Below are 27,139 nucleotides of genomic sequence, written 5' to 3' on the forward strand. Positions count from 1 at the left end.
CCGCGCCACCCCGCCGTCGCCTCAGATAGCAGCTAAGCGCGTCACGGAGAAACACGCCACGGGAGCACACCTCCCCCCAACCCCCCCCACGCCTCTCCCTGCTCCCCGGCCCCCTCCCCCCCGCACGCCCCGCCCCGCGAGCTGCCACGTGAGGGACTCCGGGCGCCAGCCTATGGCCGTCAGCCCCGCCCCGCCCCCGCCTCGCCCCCCCGCCCCGAGCGCCGCCACGTGATGCGGCTCCCCGCCAGCCAATGACCGCCGGCGCAGCTTTGCGCCCCGCCCCGCGCGCCGTGGCCGTTTGAAGTGACTAATTTCTGTCATATGACTGAGGCGCTCGTGGGGGTGGCGGCGAGGCTGTAGGAGCGGGGGCCTAGCTAGCGCCCTGAGGAGCGTCCTCAGCCTAGCGGAGGCCAGCATGGCCCCCACGCTGTTCCAGAAGCTCTTCAGCAAGAGGAATGGGCTGAGCGCGCCCGGGAGGGACGCGCGAGACCCGGATTGCGCGTTCAGGTAGGACGCTGCGGGCTTGGGGGCGCGGAGCCCGATGGCCTTGTGGACTCCGGGGCGGGGGTGGGGGGTGCACGGGGCCATTAGTGTGGCCGTCTCGGTCGGGCGGCTCGTGGGTCTGCAGTCGGGCGTCAGGAGGGGCAGGACTCGGCGTTTGAAGGGGGGCGCGAGGAGCTTTTTTCCGACCCCGCACCCTCTCCGCGGCCCCTTCCTCCTTCTCCGGCTCGGTTTGTTTACGTCTTGGCGGTGGCCACGCGCGGCCCAGCCCTTCGGGACGGGAACCGTGGCCTGGACCGGGGGTCCGCAACGCCTCGCTCTGGGGCTGGCGCGCGCCGGGCCGGGTCGCCCCGCCGCCGCCCCAGGGCAGAGGAGTTCCCCTCCTCCTCGCGGCCAGTTAGCTGCCCTCGGGGTCTTCCCTCGCAGCCCCGCGGTGGTGTGGAGCGAGCGGCACGTTAGCCCCAGCTTCTGGCGCTTGAGAGGCCGGGGGAGCGCGTAAGGCGAGGTGCCAGTCTTAGGTTTCTTAGAGACCAGACTCAGGGGCGTAGCGGGCCGAGCGGCCTTTCTCTTTGCGAGGGAGAAGTGTGGAAAGCTCTGGCGAGGTTCTGGTTCTTACCAGCTTGAACAGCCGGGCCGAATCAGACGAGGCATCCACGTCCCGACCCTTCGGGCTGTTATTGAAAAGAGTGTTTAAAAATCAAAAACGTTAAAACGGTAGCAGAACATTTTTTTTTTTTAAGTATCTGATCCTGGTTTAAAAAGAAAAGCTAAAAAATGTGCAGTGCTTAATATAACGTAAAAACGGAGTTCGAGGCAAATTTCGTCGTGGCACTGCGTTTGAAGAAGAGATTATGTCATCCAGACAACCTTCATACTTGTTGCAGTGTGGTAACTTAAATATAACTAGGCGAAATGTCAAATATCACTCAAACCTGGTAGGAGAGCAAAGAGCCCGGCCGTACAGTAACAGTAGGGCAAAGCGAGACTCCAGTTTTGCACAGAGAAAGATGACGGTACCACGTTGGTTGAAAAAGTTTCGATATTTATAAAATTTCTCTCCCACTAATGCGGGCCACGTTAGTAAACATGCAATAATGCATGTGGAGTGTAGAGTTAAATGGAAAGAAACCTGATGTTTAGAGGAATCACCATCTTAATTTCAGCTTCTTCAGCAAGTGTTTCCTAAGACAGTTTTCCAGGTTTTTTACTTCCCCCTGGGAAATAAATGTCTTGCCATGCTTATCTGTATGTCTTTAAGTGTTTCTATAGTGTTTGGGGCCAGAGCAATAGTACACCGGGTGGGGATGATGGAGACCTTGCTGCAGCGGACAGGGAGCTTGTTTTGCACACGGCCGACCCCTGTTGGATCCCTGGCACCGCATGTGATGCTGGAGTCCCACTAGGAGTCATCTCTGAGTGCAAAGTCTGGAGTATGCCCTGAGCAACACTGGATGTGACCCCAGATCAGCAAATAAACTAAAATTTAAATGTTTCTACAATGTTTTTACTTCAAAATGTGAAAGTGGGTAGGGCACTTGTCTTGAATACGCCCCCGGATTCGATTCTTAGCATCTCGTGTTCCTGGAGTATCCCTGGGAGTGATCCCAGAGCTTAGACCCAGGAGTAAGCCCTGAGCACAGCCGGGTGTGACCCAAATACCAAACAAACAAACAAACAAACAAAAACCAGCAACAGCAACAAAAAATACCCCAAAGAAACAATAGTGGAGGTAACACTACATTGAGCCATCTAGTCAATCAGTAGGAGAAAGCGGGTTTAGGAGGGATATTAATTTAAAAGGTGAGATTTGAATATGCTATTTCTGATTGACTTTGAGAACTCAAGTTTCCAAGTGTTTCAAGTCACTCCCGTTAAGAAGAAACACTTTCACATCTATTTATAAAAAATGTAAAGTCTACTGTATAGTTGTGTAATACTACTTTTGTGTTTCCAAAGCACTTTCTCATCAGTTATCTCATGTGATATTTCACAACTTTGTTAAGTAGGGCAAGTTACAATATAGATAATTGTGGTCCGTTTTCCCCTGGAAGTAAGAATTTTATGTAAGCCCAGAAACTCATTACAATATATGTGATTGCTTTAAAAATAAAATGTGGGTGTTGTGAAGATGTATTGGGGGGGGTGGTTTCAGGTGCATGTCTTACATGCTACCCACTTGGATTGATCCCCAGCACTGTGATTCCCTGCACATTGCAGGGTGCAGATCAGGAGCCTTCTCCCTCCCCCCACCGAGCCCTGTAATCTCTGGCATTTGCGCAGCATTCTTGGGTTGAACTGCCTGCCCAGTTGTCTGGGGATCTCCAGGAATCTCCTGAGCACTGCTTGGGAGCCCCCCTCCCAAATAAACAAAATGTATGCAACTGTGTATATGAAAAAATAAAAATTGGTCAACACCTTGTAGCTAGTAATATGCAGCTCTAATCAAGGTTTATTTTTCAAAAGCAGCTTAATTGAGCTATAGTTTGCAAATAAATAAGCCATTTTATGTTTTTGTGTTTTGTTATGTAGAGTCTGTCATGTACTCTCTAGCCACTGTAGTCTTAGAATACTTTCATCATCCAAAAAGTTCTTTTATGTTCCTTTGCAGTCTTTCTTTAACCTCTCCTCAACTTGCTCTAATCACTGATCTGCTATCTAAAGACAGAAGTTTTGACTTTCTAGAAATTGACAGAAATGTAGTCATACTGTTAACTTATTTGTGTCCAGCCTGTTGTAACTTACCACAGTGAATTCGAGAGTCATCTGTGTTGCATTTTCCACTGGTAACTTCCATTTTATTCCCAAGTAATATTTGGGAATACAATAGAATATATCACCTTTGGTTCATACAGTTTCAGTTTGCAGACTTTGGGCTGTTTCCAGATTTGGCCTGTACAGTGTTGCTGGGGACATTGTTTCAGTCCTTATGAGGATATGTATTTTCATTTATTTTGGATGGATACTTAGAAGTGGGATAGCTGGGACTAATACTAATTATATCTTAACTTTAAAAATGTTGCCAGAATTTTCCAAAACACTTGTCAGGAGTTCACTGCATGCAAATTGTGTGTTCTTCTCCCGGAGCTATAGCCCTGCCCTCCTGTTAATCATTGTTTAGACTTTTTGATTCCAGCCATATTCATGGGTGTAATATAGCTTGTGGTTTCAATTTGTGTTTTCCTAATAAATTGAGTTCAGCATCTTTTTATTTTATGGAACTCAGGTTGTTGAGTAGATTAAATTTAGTGTTCATTCAGTATACTTTGCTTTCTTTTCTGGAATTGGTTTTTTTTTTTTTTTTTTTTTTTTCTTTTTGGGTCACACCTGGCGATGCACAGGGGTTACTCCTGGCTCTGCACTCAGGAATTACTCCTGGCGGTGCTCAGGGGACCATATGGGATCCTGGGAATCGAACCCGGATCGGCCGCATGCAAGGCAAATGCCCTACCCGCTGTGCTATCACTCCAGCCCCTCTTTTCTGGAATTGTTGTTAGGTTTGATTTGGTTTTAATCAACTTAAGTTGTTAAATTAGACTTGGCATAGTTAGCCATTAGCCTCTGCCATTTTTAACTTTTGATTTTGAGCCATTCTTTGCAGTGCTCAGGGCTCACTTGAGATCACTCCTGGTGTGACTCAGAAGACCATATGGGATACTGGGGATTGAACCTGGGTTGGCCACGTGTAAGGCAAGTGGCCTATCTGATGTTCTGTCTCTCCAGTCCTCTAACATTTTTTTGTTTGTTTGTTTTTAATTGAGGTTCTATGTGCCCTCTGGCTTTAATGCAGTCTATAAGAATCAGTTTCTAGAATAAGCAGTATTCTGATCAAGATGTGATGGTTGTAACATTTAAGCCTCTGTTACAGGGGAAATTTTCTATAAAGAAGCAAATTCTTGGGCTGGAAAGTTAGTGCAGGGGTTAAGGCACATACTTTGATCCTTAGCCCCTCATGGCTCCCCTGAACAATATTGACGTGTGGTCCTTGAACAATGCACTGTTGCTGAGTCTGGGCGATGAAGGGTCCTCCACTAGCTGAGAATCGTTGTAGGCCTCCTGAGCGCCACATGGGGTATAATTTATATTTTATTGAAAACAATTTCAGTATTCATCTTTTATTCCTAATGCATGAACATTTATTTTCACATTGATTTGTTGTAGGAAGGAAATCTTAAAAACTACCTGAGAGGGGTTAAGGTGCTTATCTTGCATATAACTGACTCTTGCTGTGATTTGGGCTTCCAGAACCCAGATCAGGAGGCCCTCCCGACCCTCTCCCCTCCTCAGGAAAAGCAAACAAACAAACCACACATAACAACAAAACATTTTAAAATGATCTCTCAATTGATCTCTTTCTCTTGTCTTTCCCTGGACTGCTGTCAATACTAGTGCTTTTTTGGGGGTGGGGGGCTTTTTTGGGTCACCCTGGCAATGCTCAGAGGTGCTCGGGGACAGTATTGGGTGCCAGGGATTGAACCTGGGTCATCCGAGGCAAGGCAGACACCCTACTTGCTTACTATTGATCCAGCCCATAATGTTTTCTTTTCTCTTTTTTTTTTTTTAAAGTGGACTGGAGCGATAGCACAGCGGGCAGGGCATTTGCCTTACACGCAGCCGACTCGGGTTCGATTCCTCTGTCCCTCTTGGAGAGCCTGGCAAGCTACTGAGAGTATCCTGCCCGTACGGTAGAGCCTGGCAAGCTACCCGTGGCATATTCGATATGCCAGAAACAGTAACAAGTCTCATAGTGGAGACTTTATTGGTGCCTGCTTGAGCAAATCGATGAACAACAGGACGACAGTGCAGTGCTACAGTGCTACTTATTTTTAAAGCAAATTCTGATCTTGATCAGCAGGCAAAATGGTGTAGAGTTTAATATCTCCATTATAGAGTTATTTTAAGGATTAAAGAGATAAGTCATGTAAGGTACCTAATACTGTGCTTTGCACTTGGCTTTAAGGAACCTAATAGTTGTTACTATGATAGTGTGTGTCAAAAACCATTCAGCACAAACTTCTTAAAAGTGTCACAGTTGTGTTGTTTTTGCATTGTTTAGCTTCAACCTTTATTTTTTCTTTCCATGGGTTTATTTTATTTATTTTTTTTTGGGGGGGGGGTCACACCCGGTGATGCACAGGGGTTACTCCTGGCTCTGCACTCCGGAATTACCCCTGTGCTCAGGGGACCATATGGGATGCTGGGATTAGAACCCGGGTCGGCCGCGTGCAAGGCAAACGCCCTCCCCGCTGTGCTATTTCTCCAGCCCTCCATGGGTTTATTTTTTATACTTATTATTATGCTTAAGGAGTTGACAGAAATTACTTAATACTTCTAGTTTCAATTCTGTATATTCAGATTTTTTTTAGTTGTCTCAAGCCATCTTATAGTTTTGTTTAAGCTACAGTTTTGAGTCTCTGTTGGATTTGCATGGTACTTTTTCAGTAATTTTTGTTTTCAATAATAACCCTCCCTTCTAAACATATGATACATTGTTGAAATTAGGTCATTTTCCTATAAAGTTGCCCATATTCTGTATGTGATTGGTTGTTTCCTTATGAATTTTCCTTTAATGCCAAGTTTCTTAAAGTGTGGTTCACAGCCACAGGTGGGTCATTTAAGTGTTAATAACTTGTTTAAAAATAAAATAAAATTGCTATTATCAGATGTTTGATGTGTGTACCTTTTATATTAGACCTATTGGTATTGTATAACATTTTCCTGGGTAGAAAGGATTCTCAAGTGGAAAAATTTAAGAAGTCCTGCTTTCCTTCATAGATTTTCAGTCATCTGTTTCACTAAACTCCTTTCAGGTGATTCTGATTCTTAGGTTTCAGAACCACTGCTATAACTTACTCATTTCCTGAAAACTATTAAGATACTTAACTTGGTTCAGGTTTAGTTTTACTTTTAATTAAAATATCCTGTAGATGCTGTTGGGCTGGAGCAAAGCACAGTGGGCAGGGCATTTGCCTTGCACGTAGCCGACCCGGGTGTGATTCCTCCACCCCTCTCTGAGAGCCTGGCAAGCTATTGAGAGTATCTCACCCGAACGGCAGAGCCTGGCAAGCTACCCGTGGTGAATCCGATATGCCAAAAACAGTAACAAGTCTCACGATGGAGACGTTACTGGTGCCCGCTTGAGCAAATCAATGAGCAACGGGATGACAGTGACAGTGATAGATGCTGTTACATATTTTAGAGTGACATAATGTCTGATTATCTCAATCTTTAAGATCCTAAGATTTATTAGTGGTTTTAGGTGGCATATGTCTTATTTTTATTTTATTCATGAAGCAAAATAGTTCTATTACAGGAAACTTAGATGTGTGGATAGACAAAGAGTGATATGTGCTCAAGAGAAAACATGGGCTTCTCCAGAGTGGGTAAAGCACTTATTACACACACACACACACACACACACACACACACATACATATATATATATAATATATAATATATAAAATTTTATTGAATCACTGTGAGATAAGTTACAAGCTTTCATATTCTATATTTTTAAGGTAAATATTACCATTGGTTTACATTATTGTATAATTTTAGGGGTTTCATACTTCCATACGGATATAATTGTCACTACTTCTACCACCAAAGTTCCAGTGCCATTCTACTACTGAAAAGATCTCTTGACTCACTCTACTTCCTTTCTCTCCTTTTCCTTTGGTTAACTGCCGTAGTTTTCACTGGCTTAATCATCTCAAGTTCTATTCATTTGTCTCAAAAGGCAAAAATTTCATCTTTTTTTTTTTTTAAAGGCAGAGCAAGAGTCTCTTATTCTTGTGTGTGTGTGTGTGTTTTTTTTTTTTTGGTGTGTGTATGTGCTGATATATAGCTGCTGTAGTCATCTGCTGATGGTCATTTGAGTCCATGTTTTAATAATTGTGAATAATCTTGCTGTGAATATAGGTGTGCATATACCCTTTTGAATTACTGTTTTGATATCCTTTGGATATGTGCTAAGAATGGTATTACTAATCATGTAGATTTCTCCCTCCCTCTCTCCTTTTCTTCCCTCCCTCCCTCATTACTATTCTTCCATAGCAATAAATTTTCCTTTTTTGTTGTTGTAGAAGTCTCCTTTCACTTATCACTTATGGTTTTAGCAACTTTTTTGTTTTGTTTTTGGGTCACACCCAGCAGTGCTCTGGCCTTATTTCTGGTTCTGTGCTCAGGGATCACTCCAGGTAGGGCTAGGTAGGCCAGGAATGAAACCTGGGTAGGCTGGGTGCAAGGCAGGCTCCAGTCCCAGTTTTAGCAACGTTTGGTGATTATTTTTGCATTCATTATTTTATTAAGGCTGTGAAATAATGATATCCTGGTTCTTTCATTCTTTCTGCATTTTTTTTTCCTGAAATTTTTTCTTGTGTCCCTTTTTTCTTCCTGGAAAGGTAGCGTAAAAATATGATTGCTAGGCTTGGAGAGATAGTGCAGTGTAGATAAGATACTTGCCTTGCAGGTTCTGTCCTTGGCGAACTACAGGGTCTTTAAGAGCCCTGCCAAGAGTGGTACCTGAATTACTAGAGTAATCCCTGAGTCCTCAGATGAGACACAGAGTTCTTTCTTCCTCCTTCTGGATCTGATTGTTTCTCTTGATGATTTTTCAGAATAATTGACAATGAGTTTACTAATGGTTTTCATTTTAAATATATACTTTTTGGTATTACCATGATCTCTTAGATCATGATATATTTTAATCCATCCAGTCATATGTTATCTCATATTGGGTCAGTGGTAGGTAGCATTTTTCTGTTGACCGTTCTGACCTCTTGATTTCTTGCTTTTTTATGGTGTTTTAATTCCTTCTCACCTTTGTATTTCTCTTTTTCTCTCTTTTGATACCCATGGATATGTTTTAGGTTCTAGGATATTTCAAGCTATACTTTGTCTATTCTTTGCATGGTGATTTATACCTTTCTTTTAGCTTTGTTTGTTTGTTTGTTTTTTGGTCCGCACCCAGCAATGCTCAGGGTTTACTCCTGACTGTGCTTGGGGAACCATGTGGGATGCTGGGATCAAACCTGGTTTGGCCACGTGCAAGGCAAACTCCCTACCCGCTGTACTATCTTTCCGGCCCCTGGTTATTTACTTAGAGAATACTTAGAGCATTTTATAAGTAAATACTTAGAGATATTTAGAAATGTTCAAATATGTAGAATCAAAATATGAAATAGTTTTAAGAGTAGAGGCAGAAATTGAAAAATTCTGCTTGGAACATTTGGTTTAATTTTAATGAGATGTTTGTTGAGGATGTGCAGTTGGCAGCTTAAAAAGTAAATTTGCAGTTTGCAGTAGTTTGTAGCAGTGACATAAATTTAGGTTTATGGCCAATATTAAAACAAATGGACTATGAGATCATCTAGGAAAAGGGTGTAGGAAGTTGAAGAGAACAGGGCTTTGACCTTAGGAAATTTGGAAGAGGAGAGTTCTACAAAGAAGGTATGTCTAGAGAGAATATAAAATTCAGAGCTAAGTGGTATTAGGGAACCCTAGAAAGGAAAGTGTTTCAAAAGTGTTTTCAAAGTGGTAGTTTTATTTTGTATACCAAGTCTTGCACAATGAGAAACAGACTTGTTGGGCTTGAACATAATTCATGAACTTAACTGATTTTTATTTTGTTGTGTTGAGAATGTAACATTTGTGAGAGAAAGTGAGATGTGGAGAAAAGGAGAGCTGGGGAAGTAGTTTCTTAGTTAAAACTGTTGTAAAATTTTTCAGTATTCTGGTCTTGCATCACTCTTTGATATTCATCATCATCATCATCATCATCCCATTGATCATCGATTTTCTTGAGCTGTCTCCATTTGTCCCAGCCTTGAGATTTTAGAAGCCTCTCTTGTCCTTCCCAACGATGCTGCATTGGAGGCTCTTTCAGGGTCAAGGGAAATGAGACCCTTATTGTTACTGGTTTTGGCATATGAATACGCCACGGGGAACTTGCCAGGCTCTCTCAACTCTTTGATATTGTGAAGTTTTATTTTAATTTAATTAATTTTTTTAAAACAACAGCCAGCTACCCCTAGCGACACCAAGGCCATTCCCAGCTCTGTGGTGCAGACCTGAGAGTCGTGTTCTAAGGACCCCAGGCCCACCCCAGTGATACAGTTTTAGTGCCAATGATGGGAAATGTAGTGTTGGGGGATCAACACTGCGTTAGGGCTGTGGGCATGGTCATCATGTGTTCTACTACTTAAGCTGTCTCCTTTGCCAGCCTTGTAAAGTCCTTAAAAGTGAATTTAATGCTGTAAATATTTGTAAGAATCCAGTTTTAGAAAATTTTTCTCAGTATGATTTTTATTTATTTTTTGGGCTACACGCTGCCGTGCTTCGTACTTTTTCCTAGCCTTGTATTCAGGGATCACTCTTGGTGGGCTTAGGGGACCGTATGGGGAGCTGAGGATTGAACCCAGATAGGATGTTTGCAGGACAAGCACCCTACCCACTATACCATCTCTCCGGCCCCTCTCAATGTGAATTTTAAAGATTTTCATATTCTAAAGGGCTTCAAACTTCTTTCTTTCCCCTTTCCTTTCCTTTCCTTTCCTTTCCTTTCCTTTCCTTTCCTTTCCTTTCCTTTCCTTTCCTTTCCTTTCCTTTCCCTTTCCCTTTCCCTTTCCCTTTCCCTTTCCCTTTCCCTTCCTCTTCCTCTTCCTTTCCCTCCCTCCCTCCCTCCCTCCCTCCCTCCCTCCCTCCTTCCCTCCCTTCCTTCCTCCCTTCCTTCCTCCTTCCTTCCTTCCTTCCTTCCTTCCTTCCTTCCTTCCTTCCTTCCTTCCTTCCTTCCTTCCTTCCTTCCTTCCTTCCTTCCTTCCTTCCTTCCTTCCCACATTTGGCAATATTCAGGGGCTATTCCTGGCTCTGCTCAGGTGCACTCAGAATACCATATGTGTTTCTGGGGATTTTTGATCTGGGGTTTGCTGCATGCAAAACAAGTGCCTTACCTCCTGTACTATCTCCCTGGCCCCAGGGATTTTTTAAAATAAAAAGCAATTGCCCTTTTATAAATTGCACTTTTAAATTGTGTTAAAAGAGTAGAAAGTTATATTCTTTATTATATATATTCTTATAGAGAATTCCTATGGTATCTTATTAAATTGGGAAGGTAAGATATAATGTAAGTAATTATATGTAACTTTCTGTGGCAATAGTATTTTGTTCCAAGAATATAATTTTGTTTGTAAATGTAATTTTTGTTTTTGTAAAAAATGTAAATATTATCATTTTTATCGTTCAGTTACTTTTTCACCTCTCAAGTAGTGGTACTACATGTATTTGAAGCCATAGTTTTTGAAAGAAAGGTTAGTGAAAAATAGCTTCAGTAATCCATTTGTAAGATCAGAACTTTAGTTTTTACTGATGAAATAATTATTGTCCTAAATACTGCTAAGTGAAATTTATCTTTTAGAAAGGAGATTTTAAAAAGCTCGTCTGGTAAATATAACAGAAGAGAAGTTCTGCACACTTCCTCCCCACCCCCCAAGCCTCCATTGTTGTTGTTGGTAATAATGTTGCAGTGACAGGGGCTTACACATATGCCTGGTTGTGGTACTTGTACATGTTTGGCTTTGCTGGTTGCGAGGGATTGCACATCAGGTTGCAGTGCTTGCACACTTGACTGGTGCTCTCCATGTTTTTTTGCTCCTTTAGATGTGGTGGTTGCATATGTGCTCACTGTTAAGACACACCTTCTAATTGTGATGCTTACCAGGGGTTGCTGCACTCCTCACATATGCTTGTTCAGGGTTGTACCTGGCACTGGCATGCATACCTTTTTAGTTGCTATGTTCACTGTGGGTTAAACTGTGTTTCAACTCCTGTTGAAATCCCTTGCAGCAATGAGATCACAGCAGAGTTGTCAAACAAATAGCAGTACTACTAGAATCATGCTCATGTGGGACACTGGGGATTTGAGCTCACAACCATACTTGAAGCCTCTGCACCAATCCTTTTTTCCCCTCCACCCAAATATTAATTATTATTCTGGGCACCCTTGTTCTCTTAGTCAGCTAAATTGAAACTGAGAGAATCATCTGATTTTTAAAATCAATTTTTTATTGATTCATTATATAGTTTGTAATAATCATTTTAGGAGTTGTTTCACTCTGTAATAAGTATATGCCTCACCTGCCCATCACAAAAGTTGTAGTGCCTTCATACTCTGAAACTGCTGAGTAACATTCTTGATCACATGTCTTTTAGAGTTAGTGTTTTTTATGTATGTATAAATACCTAGGAGTCATGTTGCTAGATCATATGGTGTTCCCTCCTCCTCCTCCACAGAAGCTGTAAAAATTTTCATTCCCCTAGCAGTGTAGGACACTTTTTCTTCACATCCTTGCCAATACTTTCTTCTAGTCTTTTTGATATAAACTATTCTCACATGTGAGGTTCTATTTTATTGTGGTTTGGATTTGCATTTCAATAATAAGTGGTGTTGAGTATTTTCTCATGTATTTGGGCTATTTGTTTGTGTTTTTCTTAGAGAAGTGTATATTCAAATCTTTTGCTGTTAAAAAAAAATTAGTTGCTTTATTGTGTGTGTATGGGGAGAGGGTCCGTGGGCTGGGGACTACTCCCAGTAATACTTGATGGACCAGCCATGCCCGATTCAATGCTCGGACTTGAAAATTTGAGGCTGCTCAGGATCACCCCATATTATGCTCAGGGGCTTCTGGTCATGCTTTCGGGCCTTTGGGACTACTCCTGGTAGTGCTGAGGTGGGGATATTGGTATCAGAGTGCCCCCCACATAAAACATGTGCTTTCACCCGTTTGCTCTATCCCCTGGCCCCAGGATTGTTCATTTTTGTTGTTTTGTGTGAATTTTATTAAAATATTATTTTAGCAATTATAATGACCTTGTTGGGATATATGATGTGCAAATATCTTCACATTTGGAATCTTGCCCTTCTTTGTTTTTGGGCCACACCTGGTAGTGCTTAGCTCAGGGCTTACTCCTGGCTCTGTGCTCAGGGATCATTTCTTTCTTTCTTTCTTTTTAAAATTTTTTAAATTTTATTGAATCACCGTGAGGTAGTTATAAGCTTTCATGTTTGGGTTACAATCTCACAATGATCAAACACCCATCCATCCACCAGTGCACATTCCCCACCACCAGTATCCCGGGTATAACCCTCCCCTTTCCCACCCTCCCCCTGCCTCTAACTAAGGCAGACAGTATTCCCTATACTCTGTCTCTACATTTGGGCATTATGGCTTGCAACACAGACACGAGAGGTCATCATGTTTGGTCCATTATCTACTTTCGGCACAAATCTCCCATCCCTACTGGTTTCTCTAACCATCATTTTCTTAGTGATCCCTTCTCTATTCCATCTGCCTTCTCCCCTCCACTCATGAAGCAGTCTTCCAGCTATGGGGCAATCCCCCTGGCCCTTGTATCTACCGTCCTTGGGTGTAGCCTCATGTGATACTACCCTACACTCCACAAATGAGTGCAGTCCCTCTGTGTCTATCCCTCTCTTTCTGACTCATTTCACTTAGCATGATACTCTCCATGATTATCCATTTATAAGCAAATTTCATGACTTCATCTCGCCTAACAGCTGCGTAGTATTCCATTGTGTAGATGTACCAAAGTTTCTTTAACCAGTCATCTGTTTTAGGGCATTCGGGTTGTTTCCATATTTTGGCTATTGTGAACAGTGCTGCAATGACATATAGGTATAGATGTCATTTCTACTGTGCTCTTTTGCATCCTCGGAATATGTTCCCAGACAAGAATCATTTCTGATGGGTCTTGGGGGATCATATGTGGTGCTGGGAATTGAATCTGGATTGGCTGCGTGCAGGGCAAGCACCCTACCAGCTGTACCCTCTCTGACCCAGAAGGTTGACTTTTTATTTTTATGTATTTATGTATATATAAACATACACACACATATATACTTTTTTTAAAAAAATGAGCCTCACCTCACAGTACCAGAGACTTGCGGACACTCCCAGCGAACTCAGCCATCAGTGCTACTCATTTTATGGCACCACCATGGCTATACCCAGTGGTGTTGGGGATTGAGCTCAGGGCTAAGCATGTGCTCTACCACTCAAGCTATCTCTCAGGCTCTTATGATACTTTCTCTCACTGTACAGTAACTTTTTAGTTTCATGTAGTTCATGTAGTTTTTTTTTTTGGGGGGGGTCACATCTGGCAATGCACAGGGATTACTCCTGGCTCTGCACTCAGAAATTACTCCTGGTGGTGCTCAGGGGACCATATGGGATGCTGGGAATCGAACCCCGTTGGCCGCGTGCAAGGCAAACGCCCTGCCTGCTATGCTATCTCTCCAGCCCCTCATGTAGTCTTATTTCTTAGTTTTGCTTTTGTTCCATTTAGAGTTGTAATTGAGTCTCCAAAGACGTGGCTCCAATTGATACCCAGGAGTTTTTAACCAACATTTTCTTTTATGTGTTTTATGATTTTAAGTCATTTTTGTATAAGGTTTTAAAAATAATCTAATTTTCTTCCTTTCTCTTACCTCCCTCCCGCTCTTCTTTCTGTTCTTCTTTGTGGCTGTCCAATTTTCCCACTTGTTGGAGACTTGACTTTTCCCATTGTGTGATCATTTTCCAGTGCCATAATCTCATTCAGACTTTTAATAACAATCTACCGTAACTTTTCCTTTTTGTTCCACTGGACACCATTCTGCTGAATTGATTTTCTTTCCTAAGCTATAATTCTTACTAAAAACAATGTTTTAAGTGCTTTACATATTTTAAATTAATACTCACAATAACTTTATAAAGTAGATTTTCCATGTTTTGTTTTATTGTGTTTTGGGAGCCACTTCCAGCCATACTTGGCCCAACACTGCTGAGGCTGATAGTTAAAGGCTTGGACTCAGTAATGTAATGCTGTTTGGTTCTTGCTGTCTTGGGGGCTCCCTGCAGGTGCTGGGCAGCCACTTGGTGCATGGGATTGATCGCACCTCTCTCACATATTAGACATCTGCTTAACTATTTGAGTTATCTCCCCATCCCTATTTTAGATGGCAAGAATGGTCTACCTTGTAATTTCCCCTTTTTTTGGTTTTTGTTTTTGTGAGTATCAGATTCACTGGTGCTCAGGAATTACTCCTGACTCTGTGCTCAGGGGTCACTCCTGATGGGGCTGGAGGACCATATGAAATGCTGAGAATTGAACCTGGGTTGACTTAATGCAGGGAAAGTGTCCTACCTGCTTTACTGTTGTGGGTAGTGTTGCCCCTTGTTTCACTTTATTCAGAATTTGTGTGAGTATATGTACATTTATGTACACCTGGACAACTTCCTTGACATACTGAGTATTCGCTGAATGGATAAAAGAATGAATACATTTAACAAATGGAATTGATTTTCACTGTGAAAATCAGGTAGACAAGAGATAATTTAGGAACCATGAAATTCCTTTCCCATTTGAACATCCTGGGTCCTATAAAATTGTTAAGTGGCTCTTACTGGGAAATCCAGCAACAGTTTAGTTCTTTGGGGAAACAGCTCTAGGGACTGTTTTGTTTTTGGAAAAGCAACTCTGCTCACTATTATACCATCGATTCCACCTGGGATTTGTTCTTTTGTATTCTGCCCAAATATAGAATATCCCTTAACATAGCAGTATTTTATTCCAGGTCACATTAAAGGTGGCTAGCCACTATCATATTTTTAATTTTTTCTCATCCAAAATTAGTAGAAATGATTTCTACTAGAAATAGAAATGCTAGAAATGATTTCAAAAGTATGTGGGTAAATAAGCCATTTTTGTGTGGGATGCCTTTTGTAGGATGTAGCTGGTAGACTTTTCAGTTCTTAGTTTCCTTTCTCACTATATGTATGGTGGTTTGTTATAGTTTTTAAATTTTTCTATATCAAGAAACTAGATTGTGGAGTTAACTAAGTTAGTAAAACGGAGCTAGCCAGGTCTCAGAGACATTTGCATTAAGTTTTATTGAGTTCTATTTGATGAAGTATGTATTTTACATTTATAATACAGAGATAGATTATACTATATAATAGGTACTTTTGAATGATATAAATGTTTCTGATTTGTTTTGGGGCCACCCCTGCTGTGATCATTTATCACTCTTGGTGGGACTTGATGGACCATATGTGGTTCCAGAGATTGAACCTGGGTTGACCATGTGCAAGGCAAGGATCCTGCCTGCTGTACTATCTCTGAGGGCTTGTAGCTGGTGATTCTTTGAAAGTTTTCTAGGATAATAAAGAATTATAAATGATTGGGATTAAGAGAAATTTTTTTTTTAAAGGCAAACTTCATATCCTTAGAAGAATGTTCTTCCTCTTGTTTTTATCTTCTAAAGTACCTGAAGTTTCAAATACCTTTCCTTCTTAAGGATCCTAAGAGGATAAATCCTTCAGTTCATTGACAACTCATTTACTGATGCTTGTTTGTGTCACTGTTTTTGAAAAGCTACTTTACACTTTTTTTTTTTTTTTTGCTTTTTGGATCACACCCGGCGATGCACAGGGGTTACTCCTGGCTCTGCACTCAGGAATTACCCCTGGCGGTGCTCAAGGGACCATATGGGATGCTGGGAATCGAACCCGGGTCGGCCGCGTGCAAGGCAAACGCCCTACCCGCTGTGCTATTGCTCCAGCCCCTACTTTACACTTTTTAATTTTAAAATATTTATTGAAATCTTGTGTGTGTGTATGTGTGTGTTTGTGTATTTCATTTGTAGGCATTTGAGTGTATTGGTGTACCTTAGAATGATTTTAAAGATCTTTACCTTTAAAATTTTAAACAAAAAATAGAAATGAACAATACCTAGCTTTACCAGCATTCACCATTTTGGTTTTTTTAATTTTTTTGAAAAATTTTCTCTCCCAGCTTATTTTAAATAGTAAACAATTCTCTTATTTTTGTTGATAGTGCAGTATTTTAAAGTAAATGAAACATCTTGTTTAATGTGTAAATAATTGAAAATGGAGATCTAAAAGATTACCATTATTTCCCAGATGAATTTGGATTAATTAATATTTAATGCTCATTCCATGTTCAGTATTTTTCTGGATGTCTCAGAAGTGTCTTTTTAGAGTTAGATGTTTAAAGTATTTTCTCCATTAAAGTTCATGTATTTTTTGACTGTAGAATGTTCCATAGTTTGGACTAGGATCTGATATCTTCCTTTCTGTTTCCTTTGCCTTGTTTTTCTTTCCTTATTTAAATTGTGTGTGTGTGTATAATATATATATATATATATATTTTTTTTTTCTTTTTGGGTCATACCCAGCAGTGCCCATGGGTTACTCCTGGCTCTGCATTTAGGGATTATTACTGACAGTGCTTGGGTGACCATGTGAGATTCCAGGGACTGAACCAGTGTCAGCTGTATGCAAGGCAAATGTACTATCTGTACTATCTATCTGCTGTACTATCTGCTGTACTATCACTCCAGCTCCAAATTGTGTTATGTTTAGAGACTTGATAAGATTCAGGTTCAAGCTTTTGTGTGTGTTGCTACTGTTTCTATAACTATAATACCAGTATGCTATCTTCATTATTTCTTATTGCATTTTACCAATAATCAGACATAATCAATAATCAACAATAATCTGGTTGTTCCCACTTTTCAGTTGTGCTAAGATTAATCAGTGGGTTCTGGTAGTGTCAGTCTGATCCTGTAACCTTTTACCCAATGGTATTAGCATTTACTAATGGTGATAACAATGGCTCAAACTTTAGTGTGTATCAGTCCCAGTGAAAAATGACTGTGTGCCCTCTCTTCCCCCCAAGGATTTCTATTTCTAACAATTTCTAGTTAGTGTTTGTATTATTGCTTGGGGCCACACTTTGAAAACTAGTGTGTTCATTAGGACTTATAAATGATTTACTACCTCAAGTCTTCTGAATGTGGTTTGTGTAGTAAATGTAATACAAATGTTTGGTTTACCAACTTTCCAAATTATGATTTGTAGTGCCCAGGGAGCTAGTAGTGTGATCTATATGATGGATCACATGCCATGCATATGGGACTGGCATGTGATTCAGTACCCCAGCACCATTGTGTGTGGTCTCATCCCCCAAGCATGGCTGGGTGTGGTCTCTGAAAACAATTGCAACCAAAACAAGAAGATTTAATTTTCCACGGTACTTTAAAGGTGATCAAATGAAATTTTTACAAATGAGGCCTTTTCAATTGATGGTATTTATCTTTTAACATTTGATTAAACTCATTATACCTCTGGAAATAATTATCTATGTGGTTATGCCATCAAATGGGTGAAATTTAAGTAATAGTTTTTGTTTTCATATCTTAGAATAGGTTTTTTGTTTGAAATTCTAAAATATCATGTAATACATGATTCCAAGGTCAAAACCAATTTATTCTTTCATTTCTTTCTTTCCTATGTCCTTCAGTTTTCCTCCTCCCACCCCTCTCTTTTTGGTTTCTGAACAATACCCAGCAGTGCTCAGGGGCTACTCCTGGCTCTGCACTCAGGAATCACTCCTGGTGGTGCTCAAGGGACTATATGGGATGCCAGGCATCAAACCCTGATTGAATTTGTGCAAGACAATTGTGCTGCCCCCTTGTACTATTTCTCTGGCCCCTAAATTTTCCATTTCACATTTATTTTTGAAATTTTTGCAAATCATATGATTATTATATATCTTCCCTTATAAAAATACTATTAAACATGATTTTGCACCCTCTATTTTATTTTTTGGTGTTTGGGATTGAACCAGACCCTCACACTGATGAGCTCCAAACCTACACTGAATCCTTTTTTTGGGAGGAGTGGGGGGTGGAGGCATGGGCTCTCACACCTGGAGATGCTCTGGAGTTACTCCTGGCTCTGTAATCAGGAATCAGTGCTGGTAGGATCGGGGGACCAAATGGAATGCCGGGGATGGAATTCCGGTTGGCCACATGCAAGGCAAGTGCCTTACCCATTGTAATATCCCTCCACTCCCCTTGCTTTAAAAAATATATTGCTATTAATAAACAGAAGTTTTTGTTATTTTAACAGCTGCAGAGTAATCTACTGAAAGGGAGTAATGGTTTATTTAACTGGTTTCCTACAGATCTTTTGAGTTCTTGTTATTGTTGTTGCTTTGTTTGTTTTACATTGGTTATTTTGTAAGCAAAACCCTGATGCTCAGGGGTTACTTTTCGCTCTGCACTCAGACATGATTCCTGGTGGTGCATGGGAGACCATATAGGGTGCTGAGGATCAAATGGGTTGACTTCGTGCAAGGCAAATGGTCTACCCACTGTACTATTGCTCTGGCCTGTGGGTGTTTTCTTATCCTTCACTATTCTAAACAATACTGCAGTGAATGGCCATTCTTTTCCTTCTGAACACACTTCTCCAATTACATACATAATTTAATGGTACTTCTCAGTAATAGCTTACTTTTTAAATGATCCATCAAAGTACACTTGGCTCTTTCTGCATTTACTTTATGAAATGTAATCTTTGCAACATCATAAAAAGTGAATATTGTTGAAATGATTGATTTTGACGTGCAGCTATGAATTCCTTCCTCCTCGCCTCACATTTGTCCAGGATTACCACTATCTTGACTTTTCATTATAAATTAGTCTGCTTAAATTTATGTAAATGAACCAAACTGTAATCACAAACTCTTGCAGCTAATTTTGTTCAACATATTTTAGCTTTATATTGTTGTATCTAGCAAAAGTAGTTGCTATTTAATATTTCATTTGTGAAAATATAATAATTTGTTCATTTTATTTATAATGAGTTTGTTTCCTACCAATGAGTGTTGTCTGATTTTTTTTAATATTTGAAAAATGCTGTTCTGAATTTTTTTTGGGGGAGAACACCCTACTGTCCTAAGGGCTCACTTCTGACTCTGTGCTCAGGGATCACTCCCAGAGGGGAACCATGCAGAGTGTTGGGGATAAAACCTGGGTAGGATTCATGCAAGGCAATCACCTTACCCACTATGATTCTTGTGTCTTTTCTTCTTTTTTTTCTCATAAAGGTAATGTTTTCAGTATTTTTTGAGTACAATTTAATGTATAGGGTTTAATGATTCCCATACTTAATTTTAAATCAAACGTTCAAGGATGGATTTAACTGCTCTTTGTTTTTATGGAAATATAAATCTTTGAGACAAATGAGAAGTTGCCATTTTTAGTTTATAAAATTAGTATTAAATAAGTATAACTTACAGTTATAAATTGCTTATAAACATTAGAAAATTTGAAAATTTTAGTAATTCATGCTGATTACCCAGATAGCATCTCTTTTGTTTCCCTGCTTGGAGTTTACATTATATAACAGTTTCCAAGTTAAACAATGTGTTATCCTTAATGTGTTATGCAACACAAATTGCAGATAAATTGGAATTGCAATTTTAACTCTATAATTATCCAATATATTTATTTCCTAGTGTGAAGAGAATATAGATGGAACCTTTCCATGTAAAATACACAGATGTACACCCGTTTTTATATAATTGCAGTTTAATTCTTCAGATTTACCATTTTAAAGTACGTCAAACCTATGTATAAATTAGATGAACATGATGGCAACCAATAGATAAAATGATGTGAACAAACTTAATTTTTTCTTATGCTGAGTAATTTAAGTGCCATAAAGAACGTATGTTTTGCTGGAGCAATGGCACAGTGGTGGTGCATGATGTCCTAGGTTTCACCCCTGGCACCATATATGGTCTCCCAATCCCCACTAGAAGTGATCCCTGAGTGAAGAACCTGGTGTAAGCCCTGAGCACTGCCAGATGTGGCCCCCAAACAAAACTATGAGCATGTGTCTACTTACTGATAGAAAATAGAAACGTAAATAGAAATGTAGATTTTTTTTTTTTGCGGGGGCGTGGGGAAATAGTTTAACAGTCATTCTCACAATTGAATGAATATAGCTTACTCCTATTATGGATATGTGATAGAACATAACACATGCAAGGTAAGTAATATGTACTTGTTGATTTTATTTTTATTCTGAGTTTTGGTCCATTTCTCTCTATGTGCTCAGGGGTGACCTCTGGTGGTGCTGGGGGTGGCAAACATATTTAGTGCCAGGCGCCTTACCTTTTCAAAAAATTTTTTTTAAATATTAATTTTTTAAATGAATCACTTTGAGGTACAATTACAGACTTACAAACTTTCATGCTTACATTTCAGTCATACAATGATCGAGTACCCATTCCTCCACCAGTGCCCATTCTCCACCACCAGTGTTCTCAGTATCCCTCCCCCGGCCCCCCTATAGCCCCCTTTTTCTCTTATCAGGGTGCTATCTTATCTCTTCAGCCCCATTTTTTTCTGAGTTAAAAACTTAAGAACTAGAGGTAGTGTTTCAGAACTCAGTGACCAGAAATATTTCATATAATTATGATAAAAACCAACTTAGATTTAGTGGTATACATTCTGTACTTAGGGGCCTGATAGATAGTACAGTGGGTAAGGTGCTTGCCTTGCAAATGGCCAATCTGGGTTCCATCCCCGGCATCCTCTGTGGCTCTTGGAGCACCACCAGGAGTGCAGAGCCATGACTAACTCTTGAGCATGACTGGTTGTGGCCCTAACTCCACCCCCCCACTCCCTGTGCTTATTCAAACAGCAAAAATGCTATCTTATCAGAAAGTTCAGAAACAATAAATGCTGATGGGTTTGGGTAAGTAGGGGGAGTAGGAGGACTAGAGAAGAAAAAGAACTCCCATTCATTATTTGTGGGAATATAATTTGGTGTAGTCTCTATGCAAAACCATAAGAGATTATTCAAAAAATAAAGAACAGGACCAGGGAGATGACTTAAAGCGCTCAAGTACATACTTTGCATATGGGAGCCTTTGTTTAAGTTCCTGACTCTACATAGTCCCCCATGAACTATTGGGAGTGGCCCTGATACAAAATAAAGCTAAAAATAAATCTGGAGCTTGGTGGATATAACTCAGCTACCATGTAAGCATAAGGCTGAGAATTTAATCCCCAGTGCTGTTACATTTACTAAGTTCACTTAAGATGGTTAGAGTGCATCATTGCATGTGCAAGTCTTTGGTTAAATCCCTAGTTCTGCATAGTCCCCCAAACACTGTTGTAACCTCATTACAAAGTCACTGTCATTGTCATCCCGTTGCTCACCGATTTGCTCAAGTGGGTACCAGTAACTTCTCCATTGTGAAACTTGTTACTGTTTTTGGCAGTAAATGGCAGTAAATCGGATATGCCACGGGTAGCTTGCCAGGCTCTGCCGTGCGGGTGAGATACTCTCAGTAGCTTGCCAGGCTCTCCGATAGGGGTGGAGGAATCAAACCCCAGGTCAACTGCATGCAAGGCGAACACCCTACCTGCTGTACTATCGCTAAAATTAAAAATAAAATTGGATCCCAGGGGCTTAACTGCCATGAAAGCAGTAGGCTAGAATTCAGTCCCCATGCTGCTGCATGCACTGTGCAACTAAGATGTTTCTGATGTTAGATCTGGTAACTCTGCTGTGAATGACCTCCAGTTTCAAAGGCAGTTTCTGGCTGCACAGAAACTGAGTACCGCAACTAAAGGGTTAGATGCTGTTACAGAACACAGAGAAGATGTGTGAGCAGGACTGCCAGGAAGTGATTTCTAGAGAACACCACTACCAGTTTCATGTGTGCAACCTACAGTCATTGCAACAACAGAGGGAAGAGCAAGGTGGGGGAGTAATAAAATAGAACTTCGATATACTACAGTAATTCTGTCCCTAATTATCTATGCAAAGAATACAAAAACTCTAATTCAGAAAGATTTCTGCACATTATTGTTAATTGCGGTACTGTTTACAGTAGCCAACATATGGTAACTACCCCGTGCTCAATAACAGATGAGTGAATAAAACTGTGGTATTCAAACACAATAGCATACTGTTCAGCCGTTAGAAAATATGAAATCTTTAGCTACAACATGGAGAACTAGAGGGTGGCATGTTAAGCAGAGTAATATTCAAGACAGAATTGAGTTCACTTTTGTGGTGTAAAAATGAAACAAAGGCAAGGGAAGAGGCATTGTTCAAGTAAAACTAACCCTTAGAGTCTGACAGTAGAACCGAGATTATTAAGGAATGGGGTAGTGGACTGAAAGGATTCTGAAGTGAAGTGGGGTGCTTTTGTGGATGATGGGTATATATTTATGCTCTTGTAATTCAGTATGACAATAAAAACTAACAAGGAATTCTGTCTTAAAACGTATAAATTCAACACAAAATTACTAGGTATTGTATTTAACAGGCTTTTAAAAATCCTTTTTCTGTGTCAAAAGGTATGTTGGGATTTTATGATTTTCTTCTTGCCAAATATTTTCATTCTGTGTTAAACTTCATTTATATACTGGTTTTATAAACTCAGGAAAGACCACTCTGCTCTCTGAAAACATAGCATGCATAATAAAGTGACTGTTTGCCAGGAGGGGAAAAAAGGCCTGTTGTCGTCTAGTACCAGCTGGTATTACATAGATTTGTTTAGTGTCTCACATTTTATTTATGGTAGCTTGGAACTAGATCCTAAACAAAGACTAATGTCCCATTGTAGCTTAACTACGTGTTAGAGGCTTTCTTTAATGGTAATTTTTATTTTCTTTTTGGGTCATACCCATCGATGCACAGGGGTTACTGCTGGCTCATGCACACAAGAATTACTCCTGGCAGTGCTCAGGGAACCATATGAGATGCTGGGAATTGAACCCGGGTTGACCGCGTGCAAGGCAAACACCCTACCCGCTGTGCTATCGTTCCAGTCCTGATAATTGTTCATACACTTTTGCGAAACTCGGAATTTCTGAGAAATTAGTAACTTCATTGAGTCTAGTCCTTTTCTGTTGTATACCTTAAGGCAGAAACAATAAGTGCTAAATCTAAATGTATCATTTTAAAAGATACTTATAAATGCCTTGTAGCATTATTAATAAAGTAAATTTAAGGATCTTCAATATTTGGCAGTAAAAAAGGTAAAAAGTAGCACGAAGAAATATGCCAGTATTATTTGTAGAAACTTCTTAGACTCCTTCTGTATAGCTGTTTCCCATAGTGATTGATATTACCCCAGGGGGCACTGGAACTATGGGAGGGCATTGCAGTGGGGATGGGGGTGTGTCAGTGTCATTCTCTGTGTTCATAGACTATGGTTTAATAAACACAAATTGTGCTTGTATTAATAAATTAAGTGAAGGTAGATTTCCAATAAAAAAAATTGAATATTTTTGTTTCTTTAAAAGTAGACAGTAGGCTAGATCGCTTTGTAAATCTCAGAACTATAGAAAAGAGCTTCTCTTGTGAGAAATTGCAAATCTGTGACTGGTCCAGATATGAACTAATGTTCTAAAGCGCTAAGAAGTTGTATAAAAGTAATATTACTAGATAATTTCAATTCTTCTAATTTTTTTTGTAGTTAATTGTTGTCTGTCCTTCAATGTGCAAACTGTGCATTAGATTAGACTAGCTTTATTTTTATTATTATTAGAATAATTTTACGGTGATAGTACAGGGTAAATTATGGCACATGCTAAGCTTGTGTCCAATACAAATTTACTATCTGGTGGTGCCACACAGACTTCTGAGCATTTCTAGGTGCTGCCCTGCCCCACAGAACTATCTGGGAATGGCTGGGAATGGCTGTAACACCCATCACTCGATTCATGCTTACTGTACTAGTGATATTTATTTAAATGAGTAATTATAGCAGAAACCCTAGCAGAAATTTTTGTCTTGTTCATCTTTGCATGATCTTAATCTATAATACCCAGTAAATGTTACGTGATTAGATAATAATGTATTGTAATAGAACTACACATACAACTCCAGTTGTGTCTAAGGAACAGTTACCTCTAGTAAGCAGATATGTTTCTATTAGACAGTGTTGTATTGAACTGTGCCCTAAGCTTATATACATTGTAATTTAGCTAGAACATATTAACCAACTCACTCACCACTCCTTCCCTGGGCATTGCTAGGTGTGTAACTCTAGCAGCCCGGAGCACCACTATACCTACTATGGTAGGCTGTTAAGCACTAGAGTGGAGGTGGTTCAAAATGTCAGGTTAGGGCCTTATTGGAGGGAAAAAGAGAAAGATACTTTGGGAGGCAAATGAATGGTTGTGGAGGGGAGGGGCCAGGGATACATGACCTTTTCTAGACATAGGGTGGAAGAATAAAGAGATTACCAAGGATTCTGGGAAGTAATATGTAAGCTAATACCTTAAAGCTAAGAGAAATTGCTCAAACTGCTGTGAGCTATGTATATATGTAAACATTTATCAATAAATACCAGGAGTATTAGAATTAACTATAAAGTATTAAAATATAAGTTTAAATGGGACAAGAAAGCATCATACTTTTAAGAGATAGTTAAATCCAGTAGCCTGTCAATAATTAATGAAATCTTTTAAGGGTTGAAGAGAGAAAACATTATGGCCATACTAATCACAGATCAGGAATTTAGGACTAGAGAAGTTAAGGCTTTTATTTATTTCTTTTTGGGTCACACCCAGCAATGCACGGGGGCCATAGGGGATGCTGGGAATCGAACCCAGGTTGGCCACATGCAAGGCAAACACCCTACCCGCTGTGCTATTGCTCCAGCCCCGAGAAGTTAAGGCATTTTTTAAAAAAAAGATCACAGTAGTCAGTAAAATTGATATTTGAATCCAAAATTTTGCTGATTCAGAGTCCCTTCTGGTTCGGTCATGTTAAAGGTGGAGAACTTCTTGGACTTAGTAGTTAACGTTATATGTGAGATTGTTCAAGAGAGTGTTCAGATTAATAAACCAGTGTACATATTAGGTGCTGTGAGTCCAGAACCATTACAGTTGCTTATCATTGTAATAGAACACAAATTTGATACGACTTTCAAGAATGTGAATGCATAATTTAATTACCTGAAATGGCAGAGTTGGGACACAGAAAAGAGCATTGCTGTTTTTCTGTTTAGATTATCTTGAATTCATCACACGTGGATATTGTTGAATAGTTGGGGAAAGTTCTAGTCTTCACCACTGGTGCTCTCTGTTCAGGACTAGCTCTTCTAGTTGAAACACTTTAAAACCAACCTTGTTAATGGTCCTAATCTGCACTAGCTTTCAGAATAATAGCACTTTACAATTTGCAGAATATTTAAATTGATTTTCTTTTAGTATATATTTATAGAAGAAATAACAGAATTAAAAAGCAGTCAAAAATTTGCTTCTGTAAAAAATCCCAGATGTCTACTGAAACAAGAGTAGCATAGACTATTGCTTGTTCAGTGGAGGGCTGAATAGATGAAAACTTTTTGCAAACATCGATTTTTGTTATGGACAATAGATTTGTTTTGTTTTAATTTGGGACCACACTTGACAGTGTTCCTGACTTACTTCAAGGTCTGTGCTCAGGGATCATGTCTGGCGGTACTCAGGGAACCAAATAGGGTGCCAGATATTGAACCCAGGTCAGCTACATGAAAAAAAGTGTCTTACCTGCTGTGCCATCCCTCTGCCCTACAATAGATTTTTAAACTATTTTTTAAATTAAAGGACTGTGATTTACAAAGTTAATCATAGTTTATTGAGCTTTAGGCATATAATATTTCAACATCAATCGCACCACCAGTGTCAACTTCCCTCCACTTGTGCTTGCATATTCCATTCCTACCCCATCCATAGCTCCATCCCTTTCCTGTCAACTTGACAGGCTCATTACAGATTTTCTGTGGTTGAAGCTTAGATCTTGTGTTTTCAGCATTGAGTCTGTGTTTTAGATATATGGCTATAAACAATAGACTTCTTAAGGGCTCCCAATCCAGTTGTACTTGTTTTTGTTCCTTCCCTTTCTCTCATTGCTAGGGTTAAGCCTTTTTTTTTTTTTTTTTTTTGTCATTGCAACTTTGAGAGGCCTTTATTTGAGTTAAATTCAGACTTCTTGGTATGTCACCTGACGATCTTGTGGTTTCAGATGAATATGGTTCACTGCTATTATTAACCTGGGTTGGCAGTTGTGCATAAGTGGAAGTTTTAGGGATTTTGAAAAGTGGAGCTGCTTAAAATAAATAGAATTCAAAAAGGTAAAGCTTAATTCAAGATGTTATTTTTAACTGTTGATCAGTGTTGATCAAAATATAGTTATAAATTTAGTGATGGTTGATGTATCTAATATAAAAAATTTTAGTGCTGTCATTTTAGATGTTCCTATTTCATGAAACAATTATTGAAATTTTGGTGATACATTTGATTGGAGTTTATTGAGAAGCTCTTAAAAATTATTATTTAAAAGTAATCTGGTTTGTAAATACTGGAAGTTCTTTTTTTTTTTTTTGCTTTTTGGGTCACACCCAGCAATGCTCAGGGGTTACTCCTGGCTTTGCACTCAGGAATTACTCCTGGCAGTGCTTGGGGGACCATATGGGATGCCGGGGATCGAACCCCAGGTCGGCCGCGTGCAAGGCAAACGCCCAACCCGCTGTGCTATTGCTCCGGCCCCTGGAAGTTCTTTTTTTAATAATTTTTTTATTGAATCACCACGTGAAAGTTAAGAGCTCTCAGGCTTAAGTCTCAGTCATACCATGATCGAACAGCCATCCCTTCACCGGTACACATGTTCCACCACCAAGAACCCCAGTATACTTCCCATCCCTCCACACCCCCGACCTGTGTGACTGATGATTTTCACTTTACTATCTCTTTACT

General features: G+C 40.0%; 1 protein-coding gene across 2 annotated transcripts in view; it reads left to right on the forward strand.

The window, feature by feature from the left end:
- The first annotated feature begins 343 nt into the window (after window positions 1-343).
- The window catches only part of FNIP1 (folliculin interacting protein 1), a 112,488-nt gene continuing 85,692 nt past the window's right edge, over window positions 344-27,139 (forward strand). For both annotated transcript variants that reach the window (XM_004609840.2, XM_004609841.2), the window contains exon 1: window positions 344-507. In XM_004609840.2, coding sequence (XP_004609897.1) covers window positions 416-507 — 92 coding nt within the window. In that variant the 5' untranslated portion in view covers window positions 344-415. The remainder of the gene's footprint in view (window positions 508-27,139) is intronic.

The sequence above is a fragment of the Sorex araneus genome, chromosome 6 (genome assembly GCF_027595985.1).
Source record: "Sorex araneus isolate mSorAra2 chromosome 6, mSorAra2.pri, whole genome shotgun sequence".
NCBI lineage: Eukaryota > Metazoa > Chordata > Mammalia > Eulipotyphla > Soricidae > Sorex > Sorex araneus.